Source organism: Musa acuminata, chromosome BXJ3-1, assembly GCF_036884655.1.
Source record: "Musa acuminata AAA Group cultivar baxijiao chromosome BXJ3-1, Cavendish_Baxijiao_AAA, whole genome shotgun sequence".
In the NCBI taxonomy this organism is placed as follows: Eukaryota; Viridiplantae; Streptophyta; class Magnoliopsida; order Zingiberales; family Musaceae; genus Musa; species Musa acuminata.
The window spans coordinates 6,725,503-6,739,122 of record NC_088349.1 but is presented as its reverse complement, the minus strand read 5'-3'; the positions used below and the strand labels follow the sequence as shown (position 1 = coordinate 6,739,122).

The 13,620-nt window shown below is 37.2% G+C and overlaps 2 protein-coding genes across 3 annotated transcripts; both read left to right on the top strand.

Annotated features, from left to right (window-relative positions):
• The first annotated feature begins 2,414 nt into the window (after window positions 1-2,414).
• LOC135628683 (uncharacterized) lies at window positions 2,415-3,528 on the top strand. Its single transcript, XM_065135494.1, has one exon. The coding sequence runs from the start codon at window positions 2,520-2,522 to the stop codon at window positions 3,384-3,386; it is 867 nt and encodes a 288-aa protein (XP_064991566.1). The 5' UTR covers window positions 2,415-2,519; the 3' UTR covers window positions 3,387-3,528.
• A 621-nt stretch (window positions 3,529-4,149) lies between these two features.
• LOC135628233 (peptidyl-prolyl cis-trans isomerase CYP71) lies at window positions 4,150-13,332 on the top strand. 2 transcript variants are annotated; one of them, XM_065134806.1, is made up of 14 exons: window positions 4,150-4,390; window positions 4,495-4,580; window positions 6,397-6,485; window positions 6,772-7,011; window positions 7,113-7,234; window positions 7,455-7,530; window positions 7,888-7,995; window positions 8,076-8,252; window positions 8,714-8,931; window positions 9,243-9,375; window positions 9,612-9,835; window positions 12,432-12,585; window positions 12,666-12,775; window positions 12,953-13,332. In XM_065134806.1, exons 1-13 carry the CDS (start codon window positions 4,221-4,223, stop codon window positions 12,747-12,749), a joined length of 1,881 nt encoding a protein of 626 aa, XP_064990878.1. In that variant the 5' UTR covers window positions 4,150-4,220; the 3' UTR covers window positions 12,750-12,775; window positions 12,953-13,332. The 2 variants fall into 2 exon arrangements, with proteins under 2 accessions (XP_064990878.1, XP_064990879.1); XM_065134807.1 differs by lacking the exon at window positions 4,150-4,390 and having other exon boundaries at window positions 4,538-4,580; window positions 6,764-7,011.
• The last annotated feature ends 288 nt before the right edge of the window (window positions 13,333-13,620 follow it).

The following is a 13,620-nucleotide window of genomic DNA, read 5'->3' as shown; positions in this document are numbered from 1 at the left end:
CACTGTTTTCTTCTTGTCCTTTTTTATGCCAAGGGAATAAAGGGTCTTTTTCTTAGTAAAAGAAAAATAAATTACAAATATTGTAATAAAAGAAGGGGAAGAAAAAGAATGATCCTAAAAGTGTGAAGAGGACAATAGCCAAATTACGAAAAAAGAAAAAGGTAAGTGAGTCGATGATGGAGAATAAGAGAGGATGTCAACAGAAAAAAAAATAGAAAACAAAAAATAATAGAGTTGAAAGTGTTGAAGACATATATTATATTATATTGGTTATTAAATTATTTATGCATTACCAATAATTTCAAATTTTCACAAGGCTTCCTCTTTTTTTCCACTTGATTTTGTAGTATCACACTTCTAAGATGGATCAAACTTCCGAGGTACAAAATTATCTTTATCAGTTTCCATCTCTACTTTACTTTTGGGATTGGAAGATTATACTTGATTATTATATTGTAATTGTCAATTTTTCAACTCCAGAAAAAAAATAAAATCATACAACCAACCCCAAATAGTCAAGATAATTATAAATCCAAGATCCATTACTATTCCATTGAACACAATATTAACTTGCATATGGGACTCTCCATATATAATACATCAGCAGATTGAGGTCAGTAATCTCCTGTTTATGTTGCATTTACAGGGAGATGGGCAACTTATTCATAACTCGAGAGATACAAGAGGCATTTACCAGGAAGGTACACATCCATGAGAATCTTAATTCTGTTTCTCAAAACAGCCTTCGGCTGTAGACGGAAAAAGATAAGCGGTGTTGTCTTTAGAGATTAATGATGAAATCAGGCTAGAATAAGCTCGAGCTGACTGTGATTTGGCTTGATCAACAATAGGCTTATGCAACAGGAGGGCATTTATCATTAGCTTGCTCCCAGCAGCTTGACTTTGGACTGTGAAGGGAGCCTGTATAACAGGTGGGTGCGGCAAGTAGCTGGATCTAGCATTCAGAGGTTCTATCTGCTGCTCCAGACTCTCCTTGTCTGCCTTTAGCCTCTGTTTCTCATCGCGAAGCTCATTCTTCTCAGCCTGAATAGCACCAAACTTCAATGCATCAACAAGTTGAAAGTTCTCTCGTGCTGTAAAGAGAAATTTGAAGTAAACAACAGAGTGGATTGAAAGTATGACCAACTAATTGAATGATGAGGCAAATCAAAACAAAAGGCATTTCTTTGGGACGTATGAACCAATTAATACCTATGGTGTAAAAGAATATTTACCATTTCCATGTCAAACAAATTCTTTCTTTTGATTTCCAAATAAATGTTCATGTCTTGCCTCAACTGGAACATTCTCTTTTTTCTTACTGCTTGGTAAAGCAGCTTTTGCTAAAACTCAACTGATTTCTTCAAACTTGCTTCAGGCATGAAACAACCAGAAGAAAAGTTAATTCCCCCCATTCAGCTCTATGTCTTAAGACGAAAACCATGCCATCATTCAATTATTGGCACCATTTTCTTGGTGGCACTCTTGCGAGAACCCTGATCACCCTTTTCTTTCCCTAATGTATTTATTCCGACCTTCCGACCTCGAACTAAACTAAGGATGCTCCCGTGTTTAAATTTTTTTATAATAAATGAGTCATAAAAGAAGACAATATAAACTTTATTTAGTTTACAATGGAGCGAGCCATTGGTAACACTCTTTTGTAATGTCATATAGATCCTATATCATTTAATCTCGTATAAAAAAATCATCTAATGTAAGTGAATTTTTGGAATGACATTGAATCTTGATGAATCCATTATTAGATACAAAGCATATTTGGTAGCTAAAAGATTTTACCAAAGATCATTGACTTTATAGAAGCATTCAATCTTGTTATCAAATATATGATAATTCAATTTATCCTGAATTTGGCTATCACTTAACGTTTGACAACTGTTATATCTTTTTTCTAGGGGACTTAAGTTATTGATGACTTAATATAGTGCTTTTTTTATCCTTAACATCCTATGTAAATTCTGAAAAGTTATATATAATTTCACTAAGCTCTACGAGCATTCACTGTATATGCTAATTTCAAATCTGATAACTCTTTATATATACAGTAATAAAAAAAACTATTTTATATATTTATTAGTTTGTGTGAATGAAATTATGGTTATAGGCAATAACTTTATTGATATCAATCACTTTCTTAAACAATTGTTGGATCGATTCTCTGTTACATGTTTAAGGCCACTTGATTATTGGATGTAAAGGTTGTATTTACATTTACTAGTCTTTTCATTTTTTTTAATATATTCAATATTTTGAAAGGTAGAATGCTAAAGAAGTTATCATCTTTCTTCAACTAAATCCCTCAAACCAATCCTGCTATAAATTCTATACAATATAAATAAATAGAATACAAAAACTATTTCCACCATAATCCTTCATATATCTCATACTAAGTAGAGTTGAAAGAGTCATCAAAGTGAAGGATATAGGAAACAACTGCATGATAATATACTTCTGGGAGGAGTCATATCGCCAACTCTTTGCTGCTTCTTCCTCCGACGATGAGAGACTTCGTCCCATGCCTCGGCCATCACGCCGTCAGGGTCGCCGGATCCGCATGCTCCGGGAGCAGCATCTCCTCGGAACGGCCGCCACAGAGCACCGTCTCCTGCTGCTACAGAGCCGCTCTGTCCACCGATAATGAGTTGCTCATCAAGGTCACCTGGCACAAGAACAACGGCGATACGTCGGTCTTGGTCGTGATCGAAGAGAACCCCGGTTCTGGTGTCTCGGATCCCCGCGGAACCACCGGCCAGCTCTTGATGAGGAAGAAGGGAAGCCAGCCCTTCGCCATCGGGAACTCCGAGTTTGCTCTCCACTGGGACATCTCCGCCGCGACGTATGGCGCAGGAGCTGAGCCCACGCGGGACTTCTACCTCGTCATGATGGCCGACAAGGTGTTCGTGCTATTGCTAGGTGATATGTGGAGAGAATTCATCAAGAAGTTCGAAGACAAGGTGTTGGTCGCCGCGTCCTCCATGTACAGCAGGAGGGAGCAAGTGTTCGGCGCCACGCTCTACTCCACCAAGGCTCAGTTTCGCGACGGCGGCAAGGATCACGAGATCATGGTAAGATGCAAGGGAGACGAGACCGACGCCGAGCTCTACGTCTGCGTCGACAGGAAGAGGCTGCTCCATGTGAAGCGCGTGATGTGGAACTTCCGCGGGAATCAGACCATATTGGTGGACGGATCAGCGATCGACGTGCTGTGGGACGTGCACGACTGGTGGTTCCGCGGGTCACCAAGCGGCGCCACCTTCATGTTCCGGGCGAGGAGCGCGCTCGCGAGCAGGCCGTGGTCGGAGGAGGAGTTGGCGAAGAGGGCGTCTCAGTTCACTCTGTTGATCCAAGCTTTCAAGAGCAAGTGAAGCTGGCGACTGTTTTGATCACTGGCTTCTTCCTTGTTTCATCGACATCCAACCTAGTGCGGAGTTCTAATTGCAGGCAAGTGTTCGATTCTGGACAAAGTACTCATCATTGAAGCCTGTCACAAAACTGGTGACTAGACCTATTGTCTCTCTCTCTCTCTCTCTCTCTCTCTCTCTCTCTCTCTCTCTCTCTCTATATATATATATATATATATATATATATATATATATATATATTAATGTGACGATTAACTAGCTATTTTTACCCTCTTGTCATGATTAATTCTTTATTTGTCTTGGAATTTTGGTGATCAATTTTGTGATTATTGGACTGCCCAAACTGTTACAATATTAGATGGATGATGTCAGAATCCCTCTTTAGCTGGCATGAAATATAAATTTAAGAGTATAGAGTGCAACTTTTATTTAATTCATTCTTTGATTAATAATCCAATTACAATATATTCTCTCATTTCCATAGGCTCCCTAAGTATACGAAGGAAAAAAAGTATTAGTTCAGTCTTCGAAGCAGATTACGTAATATATTTACTTTAATAAAATAATCCTCTAAATAATATATTTCCATCTTTAATATTATTTAATAATGAATAAACATCTTTATTGAATGAAATATTTAATCTCATCACGGCGTACCCGTGGACTTTTGTGGTCGCATCGGGCCTTTATATGGAGAATTAACGGTCCAGCCCGGCCCGATCTAAATCTCGGCTCTCCTCCTCAAAAGCCGAAACCCCATAACCGGAACCCTAAATCTTGGTTTTCTCTGCGTCTCTTCCCTCAGACCCGTCTTCTCTATTGATCTCGCTCTGGACGATGGAGGAGCGCGGGAACGGGAATCCCTCGTCCGACCCGCCACCACCAACGCCGGCGGAGGACGGAGAGGAGGAGACGATGATAGGGCCCGGGCCCGCCCTTCGCGCGCGATCCAAGCGCCCTCTCCAGTTCGAGCATGCCTATCTCGACGTCCTTCCTTGCGCCCACATGTAATAATCGGTTCTCTTACGAGATCTTAGTTTTAGCTTCAGGTCATAGTGTCATCGCTCTCTGCCTGTGGTCTTCCCCTGACGCGAGGCATGGCATTCTGCAGGTACGAGAAAAGTTACATGCACAGAGATGTCGTCACGCACGTGGCCGTGTCGACTGCCGATTTCTTTATCACTGGAAGCGTTGATGGTGCTCCCTCTCTCTCACTGTTCCTTTCTGTGTGACTTGTTCTTGCGTTTGATTTTTCTTTTTAGCTTAGTGCGGTTTGCGAGGAATCTGTTTATTCTAGGCTTTTGATCATGTCCCGTCAAGGTTGTTAAATGAAACTAAATCTTACGCTGTTTACTAGTTGCATACTGTTGGTTAATTTTGCATCACTATCTTGTTCATGATGGTAATTGTTCTCTTTTGGCACTAGACAATGGTTGAGGTATATTTGAAAGGCTGCATTATGCATCAAATTTTGTATTCTTTATCATGTTTAACCTGATTAGAAGAATTCACTTCTAAATGTATTAGATAGCTGTGCCATGATCAGATATGAAAACCGTGCTTCTTGTTGGGCATCTCCGTTGCGGTTTGCTTTCCTATGGTTTCTCTATTTTGTGTTAATATGAATTAAGGCAATGCTGATGCACATATAGCTGCTCCTATTTCTAATGCCTGTATGTTCTTGCTCCTTGGAGATATAATGATTCTTAATTTTATTGGACTGTGCTTTGATTCTCTTCCCACTGCTTTATTGCTGACAATGACATTGAGCAGTTGTAGGAGTTAGAACATGCTGACAGATATTGTAGTTTTGAATTTTGACTAACCTATTAAACAATACTATTGAACTAATTAGTAGCCATCTGTTAACTGCACTTGTTTTGATGTCACAAGCAGACCCAGTAGACTCATTGGTCCATTAACTTAAATGAAATGGAACTTAAAAGTACATGCCCCAAAATGCTTAGAGTAGCAGGCCAGTTTAGTCGTAGTTCTTCCCTGTTTTCCTTTGATGTCTTTGTCGAGGCCAATATGTATTGACCAAAATGTCTTTTCTGTGGTTTCTTTGTGGATCTGAACCTAGGAAACCCCATATTGGTGTGTATCAGGTAACTCCCATCTTAACATGTATTAGCCCATTCTGTAGGACCCATAGATTTGCTCTATAACCAATTGGTACGGATCGATTAGATAGGTTCATTGGGCCCAACAACATGGAGAAAGCAGACCTTAAACCATGCAGCCAAGAATGCTTCAGCCCAAGTTATTAGTTGTATACTAGTTTAGTTTTGTATATCAATTTAACTCAATTATCTATACATTAGGCTATTCTAGCTAGGGTTCCAAATTTAACACTTTTAACAATTTGTGGGGTAATGAGGTCAATAAGCAGGCTGTCATTTGATGAAGCACATGTTGGTCATTGCCTCAGACTCAGTGGTCCCTGAGGTATTGTTTGCTCTGGAAGGACCCAGCATGTTTTTATCCTTCTGAGATGATCCCCAAAGGGCACCTTAAAGAGAGGAGGCTTGGAGAGGCTCTTATAAGATATTGGCTCTCCAACTTCCTAACCAATGTGGGAATAATGTGGCATCATAAGGGTAGGTCTAGAAAGGCTTGTGGCTTATCAATTGGGGGTCTTGATGATGCCATATTAGTCCCACATTGTTTATATAGTTGGAGCGCCAAGGCCTTAATAAGAGCCTCCAAGCTTCCTCTCCTTGAGGCACATTGTGGGCCCAATATTGAAGGACATAACTGTGTGGGCCATGACCTGAAGGGGATAATACATTGCAAGTCTGAGCTGATGACCAACATGTGCTTCATCATATATGGTGATTGAGTATAATGTTATATTATATTTTAGATAACATGACTTTTCCATGTAAACAATCTTCCGAAATCAGATTAAATGGGCAGTTTTTGGTCACTTTATTTATCTTTATGCTCTAGTTTTGTGCCTTCGTTGCAGTTTATTGATGTCATCTTCTTCCATGATGTTCATTTCTTGCAGGGCACTTAAAATTTTGGAAGAAGAAACCTCTAGGAATTGAGTTTGCTAAACATTTCAGATCTCACCTTGGCCCTATAGAAGACTTGGCTGTGAGTACTTTCCTAGTGATTATAATCTTCCTTGCCAGGACTAGTTCATAATATGATAGGTGTTTGATCTTATGCTTAGCTAAGATAACTTGCCAGGACTAGTTCATTATATGATAGGTGTTTGCCAGGACTAGTAGTTGTTTTTTGAATATGTTGATGTTCTTGTCCTTGCTAAATGTTTCAAAGTTAAAAAAATGTGTTCTTTACAGTTAATCTTTGAAGTTTTACAGTTAAAAACATGTGTTAGTTTAGCTGCTGTTGATCATGGTGTTGTTCAGTAATGCAGGTCAGTGTTGATGGCTTATTGTGTTGTACAATCTCTAATGACCGGTCTGTAAAGATTTATGATGTTGTTAACTATGACATGATGTTTATGATGCGTCTCCCATTTGTTCCCGGTGCGGTTGAATGGGTCTACAGGCAGGGGGATGTCAAAGCTAAGCTTGCAATTAGTGACCGACATTCAGCTTTTGTTGGCATATATGATGTGCGCGCTGGTTCAAATGAACCAATCATCTCAAAGGAGGTTGATGTGGTTATTCTTTTTTATTTGAAGCCTTAAAGCAAAATCAGTCTGTTTTCAACACTTGTTGTTGCGTATATTGTCTAATTTTCTTTCTTTTGCAGATTCACATGGGCCCCATACGAGTAATGAAGTACAACCACATACATGATGTTGTGATATCAGCTGATGCCAAAGGTGTCATTGAATACTGGTGTCCGGATAATCTCCAGTTTCCAGAAAATGGGTTGGTACTATTTCTTGTACTATTGTAGCATTATAAAAAAAAATAGATAATTCTTACCTTAGATAAATAGTCATTGTTATTTGATTGCACATGTTTGTCCACATAAATATGAATGATCAAACTTCATGAGCTAATTTTCTAATGAGCAGGCTGATTTGAGGAATTCATACATTAGAAAATGAGTATTGAATAATTATATGTTTTCCTTGTTTTTGTGCAGTGTGAGTTTCAAGTACAAAACTGACACGAACCTATTTGACATTGCTAAGTGCAAGACAACTGTATCAGCAATTGAGGTACTGTACTCATTTACATCGTTGCTTTTCTCTTTCTTTTTATCCTTCTCTTCGGCTTTTTTTAAGTTCATTTTGTGTAGCAACTTGTGTGTGGCAACTTAGGACTCTTATCTCTAGTTATTACCAGGTGTACTGTCATGCATGTCTTTTTATGTAAGTTCACTGTATAGCAGAAAAAAATAATGGTTGATAATTTGTCCAATTTTGAAGATAACTTTGTTGCGTTGTGTGTTTTCTTTTCTAATGCCTGTTACCTCAATATTTTGGCAGTTCATACTGTTTAAATTCCAAAGGGGACAACAAACAAAATGATTTTTAGTAAATTGTTTAATTTTTTTATGGTTTTTGTTTGTTTAGGTAAGCCCAAATGGTAGTCAGTTTGCTATAACATCTCCAGATCGCCGGATCCGTGTTTTTTGGTTCAAAACGGGTAAACTAAGACGTGTATATGATGAGTCTCTTGAGGTAACACATTCCTGTCTGAAAGCTGTCATTGAATATGATTCATTGTCAGGATCCTGGAATTTGTTATAATTGCTGATCAGGTGGCCCAAGATCTGCAAAGAAGTGATGCTCCTTTATATCGCCTTGAGGCTATTGATTTTGGGCGAAGAATGGCTGTTGAGAAGGAAATAGAGAAGACAGAAAATGCTCCACAACCAAATGCTATCTTTGACGAGAGCTCTAACTTTCTTATTTATGCTACTCTCTTGGGTATAAAAGTAAGCCTTGCTTTTTTGCCTGTGCTGACAACTTGAACAATTCTACCATGCTTTGATTTCTATTTTTGTGAAACTTGCGCTCATAGTTCGTGTAGCATTTTATACATGGATTGCATTCTAAAGTTACTTTGGAAGTCCCATCCTTCTATTTTTCTCATTTCTTTTCTTTGATACATGAACCTGTATGTTCAAGTTAATTTGTTGCATATCTTTAAATTGCATATTTACTGGCTATATTTTTGCATTTCACATTACCTATGAAGTAGTAGAAGCTTAGAAGTTGTGGTGACTGTCTTGATTGTATTCTCTTTGTAGTTTAAAGTTTAAACTATGCAAACATTTAATGTACTGGTTGCAAATCTATATTAAATGCTGTGGAAAGACATAAATAGCGAAATTCCCACAATAGTTTGTTCCATATCACTCTAATTTAATGTTTTTAATTTTCTTTCCTACTACAGATTGTTAATTTGCATACAAATAAAGTTGCACGGATACTTGGAAAAGTGGAGAACAATGATAGATTTTTAAGAATTGCTTTGTACCAAGGTGACAAGAGTAACAAAAAGGTTAGGAAGATTCCTGCAGCAGCTGCAAATGCTAATGAGAGCAAAGAGCCCTTGACGGATCCTACACTTCTTTGCTGTGCTTTTAAGAAGCATAGAATTTATTTGTTCAGGTATATGGTTCAATATGCAGTCAATTTTCTTGCCTCCTAATATCACTCATAGATCATGGTAGGTTGAACTGGAATTGATCATGAATTAACCTTATCTAATCGTGTTCTTTGCAACTAAATGGTTGTTGACAACTAGTTATGATGCAATTTTTTGTCATAATATTCTCTGTATTAGAGTGTTTCTTGTGTTGATTATAACATCATATCACATTGCATATGTTAAGCATACAATTTGTCATTATCAATGGTGTAATCACCTGGTTTAAGTTGCTTTTGCATTGTTTTGAACATTCTTGTTTTGCTGTGAATAGCCGTAGAGAACCTGAAGAACCTGAAGATGCAACAAAGGGACGGGATGTTTTTAATGAAAAACCACCTCCTGAAGAGCTTTTAGCTGTATCGGACCTAGGAAAAGCTGTCACATCATCCCTTCCTGATAATGTGGTAGTGTTTTTTGTTTTCCAATAGGATGCTTTGTATTTTATTATGCCATAAAACCTCTTTGTACCATTTGTCATTGGTTCATTTGATTTTCATATTTCAGTTGTTTGCTTTCATTTAGTGTTTTAATTTGTTGCTGAATTTAGGAAGGAAACAATATTAATTTGGTTTGCACGAATATGGTGAAGAAATGATTATGACCTCGATTAATCTCCTGAATGGGTTCATTGTATTGTCAGGTGCTGCACACATCACTTGGTGATATTCACTTGAGATTGTATCCTGAAGAGTGCCCAAAAACTGTGGAGAATTTCACAACTCATTGTAAAAATGGTTATTATGATAATCTCATCTTCCATCGTGTAATAAAAGGATTCATGATACAGACAGGGGATCCCTTGGGTGATGGCACTGGTGGACAATCTATATGGGGAAGGGAATTTGAAGATGAGTTTCATAAAAGGTGCACTTCCATCCAAACCTACTGGCAAATTTGTTTCATAAAATTTGTTTTTGTATGGACTTTCTATTTTAGTTTCCAGTGCAATAGATATGTCATTTAAGCTTTATTGTTCCCTTATACTGTAGTATCTACTAACTTGCTATTTCAAAATCCGGTGCAATGGTACTAGACAACCCTGCAGTCGATATATGCTTCCTAATAATAACTTCTCTCTCTCTCTCTCTCTCTCTCTCTCTCTCTCTCTCTCTCTCGTGCGCGCATGCGCACTTTGCAGCTTCAATCACAATTGATTATCCTGCTTGAAAATGTATGTACATATCTATCTGGACATGCTTAAACCAACTTTGGATGATTCACCTTGCTTGGTTTTACCTTCTTTCTTCAGAATCCAATAATTTCATTTTTGGCCTTACATCTAATCTGTATGGTATCACTTCTAATCTAAACAGTTACAGGGCATTAGTTCCTCATGTGGGCAATCACTTGCAATGTATCTTCTTTAAGCTTTCCTAGTTGCATAGGAGATCTATGTGATAGAAGTTTCTTGGTCTGCAGTTTTTGACAATTTATTCATTTCTTCCCCTGGTATTTGTGAGGTTGCACTTTTTATATTCAATTTAGGTGTTTTGATATCTTCTAAAGTTTCTCTTCTGGTTTTAGTTTTACTGCTCCTACAAGAAGCTGTAATTACAACCACTTGAGGTCGCTAGATGGATCCATTCTCATAAGATATGACGATGTTCTGTGCTAGTTTTCAACTGCTTAGCACAGTTCTTCTTGTTTTCATTTTCAGTAGTTAATGCAAAAATTACATGAGTGTGGAATGATATACTGTGAGTACTCTACTGCAAAAATCATTTACAGAAAGCAGAAAGCAAGAGAAGAATAGAGTTAGTCGGAGAGAGGTAGAGGAATCCTCAAGAAGGATAGAATATTACTTCACTAAAATTATGTAAAGACCAGCTTTCTTAACCTTATAAGCTCCTACATAATTAAATTAATCATTTTCCTAAAGTAACTATTATATTAGAATATAGCCTCATTGCTTTCTAGCAAGGCCACTTTTTCCCGTGTAGTTTTGAGTCCTTTGGGTCTCTCAGTTTGAAAAAATAGAGGTCGGCCGTCGGCATGTTTTAGGCAGTGAAGGTACTTTCTCTAGGTATCCCAAACTAACTATACTTTAACCAGTGATAATCTTTACCAACTCAAAAGAGAACTGCGCTTCTTTAACAGTACTCTTGGTTGATGAAAGGCTACTGTAGGCTTATGGTAAGGTTTGTGAACTTGGGTGACTAGAATTAGAGTCACAGAAATATTCTTTACTTGTAGGGGAAAGACCATGTTACATTAATCTTCCCAAGACCTACAGTGGCTGGAGTCTCATGCACTGGGCTACCTTATTTTCTTTATACAAAGGATGGCATTTGATTGATGAGCATAGAGTACAGATACATTAGATAAGAAAGAATCATCACAATCTAGGCAAAACAAGATATCACTGAGTTTGGGACAGTTAGTTGATATACTTTTTTTGTGTCAACATTTCATATTGGTCATTCTGTGTTGTTCAATTCAAAATTGTGCAGTTTAAAATGTGCCTAGAGAAAAAATTTTGTTGTAAAAACAAGACCTGGTATGAATCTAGAATTAGGAAACATCAAGGTGTTAGAAAGCACTTTGCAGTAGAAAACTCAAGTTTCTGGTTTAGTAGTCCTAAGTTATCTTATTGCACACTGTAGTACCATGAACGGTCACCATATGGAATTCATCAGTTTTACAAATATGACCTGTAAATGAGACAAAAATTAGATTCTAGGGAGTATTTACTTTACACAATGAAAAAGATGTTTTAATTTAGTGATCGAGTACTGATTCAACTTAGGGTTAACTCATGGTTATCTTTTTTTCTCCAAAAAAAAGGTTTTTCTTGTTACAATGTGTATGTGATTTTCTTTGATAAAATCAGTTCGGAAAATTAACTTGCATGTTACCAAGCTAGGTAGTAAAAATTCTATTTTCAAATAATTATTATGCATAGAATTGAGAATAAGTTTTGACAACCATTGGAAGACATTTTTCAGCATTAGGGTACTGATTAATCATAGTTTTAAACCTTGACCATTATTTCCTAAATATATTTATGATTAGTATAGTTTTAAATTTTAGAGCCTGAATATGCCAAAGGACATTGTTCTTGTTGGAGTCGTATATACTTGCACATCAAGCAAAATTTCAACTCTGATGATAATTCTGACTTTACTATATTGACGATTGAGGAATTGTTAATCTGAGGGCATCATTGTCTCCATTCAATAGGAGTGAACTTTGGACAGGAGTTGATGTAGGCTTATATTGTTTCATTGAAGAAATGCAATCAAGAGCTTGATATATATATATATATATATATATATATATATATATATATATATATATATATATATATATATATATATATATATATATATATATTATTAGAGTTGTTAAAAAAAAATCCAGTGCCTCCGATTTGGACAATACACTTAAATTAGTTCTTACAATAAATTCTTGACTATTATAATGCATCTGATTGGTGTTATTGTTATCTGCATGCTTGCAGCTTACGACATGACAGACCTTTCACATTATCAATGGCAAATGCTGGGCCAAATACCAATGGTTCTCAGTTCTTTATTACCACAGTGGCTACCCCATGGTTGGATAATAAGCATACTGTTTTTGGCAGAGTTGTCAAGGGGATGGACGTTGTTCAGGTACAATAGCTTGCAAACTTTGTTGTTATCAGGTTATTAGTTACATATTGACTTTCTTCCCTCTGATGGTATTTGAGCAGGGAATAGAGAAGGTTAAGACAGATAAGAGTGACAAGCCTTATCAGGACGTGAAGATATTGAATGTTACAGTTCCTAAATTGTAGATTTTGAACTGTTCATTGTAGCAAGGGTATGTTCATTTGATGCATGAAATCACGACTTAAAATATCAAACCTTTACCAACTGTTATTTGTTGGCCTGATCCCAATATATGCCTGTACCTTGTGTCCTGACTACACTGTTAGTAATTCCTACACCTTAAATTATGACTACACTGAAGTGTATCATGTTTTTATCTTGATTGTAGGAAATCGGTGATAAAGTGGACGACGCACTAAAGGAAAGATTCTACTGCTGTCCTGTTGGTCCGCTTGGACGATCTGGATGTCATTTATATTTGATGTTGTTTATTAAGTTGGAATTAAATTGGCTTTCTTTAACTGTACAAGTGGAGAGCCTTATTAAAGCTCTCAAGCTCGTTAAATGCAGTGAGTGCTACCCATTTTTGTTACTCCACTGGTTTTAGGTACAAAAGATTCCGCTGACGAATAGTAAAACTATTTGGCTGCTGTGGATGTAAAGGCTAAGTGCTGGTTTCTGTTGTTGATAATTTAACGTCTGTTGTTTCTGCAACTTGAAGTTGTAAGTTATGCTGCTTGTGATTAACATGTTAATTTGTGACTTTCATGCTACTGTTTGGTAATTAACGTGTCTGTTATTTAGAAAGGAACCTACCCATCAAGGTGATCATCTCCCTCCTATATTTTCATCTTAGTGATTCAGTCTCTCCTCAATTCTCAAAGCAATTGATGAACATGTTGATATTTAAGACCTGGTAACGTTGTATGTTGATATCTTAGGGCCAATGTGTGTTGACACAACATAATTTAGATTTCAAAGAATTGATCGTGCTAAATGTGAGATTTCTTTTCCTTGGAAACACAAGTGGAAGATAGGAATTTTTTAATTGCCCCC

What these genes read in the sequence shown, in the direction of transcription:
- LOC135628683 (XM_065135494.1), top strand. Translation starts at nt 2,520, where the DNA reads ATGAGAGACTTCGTCCCATGCCTCGGCCATCACGCCGTCAGGGTCGCC.
- LOC135628233 (XM_065134806.1), top strand. Translation starts at nt 4,221, where the DNA reads ATGGAGGAGCGCGGGAACGGGAATCCCTCGTCCGACCCGCCACCACCA. An exon ending in AACCAATCATCTCAAAGGAG is followed by an intron (nt 7,012 to 7,112) that starts GTTGATGTGGTT and finishes TTTCTTTTGCAG; the next exon opens with ATTCACATGGGCCCCATACG. An exon ending in AGGGGATGGACGTTGTTCAG is followed by an intron (nt 12,586 to 12,665) that starts GTACAATAGCTT and finishes GTATTTGAGCAG; the next exon opens with GGAATAGAGAAGGTTAAGAC.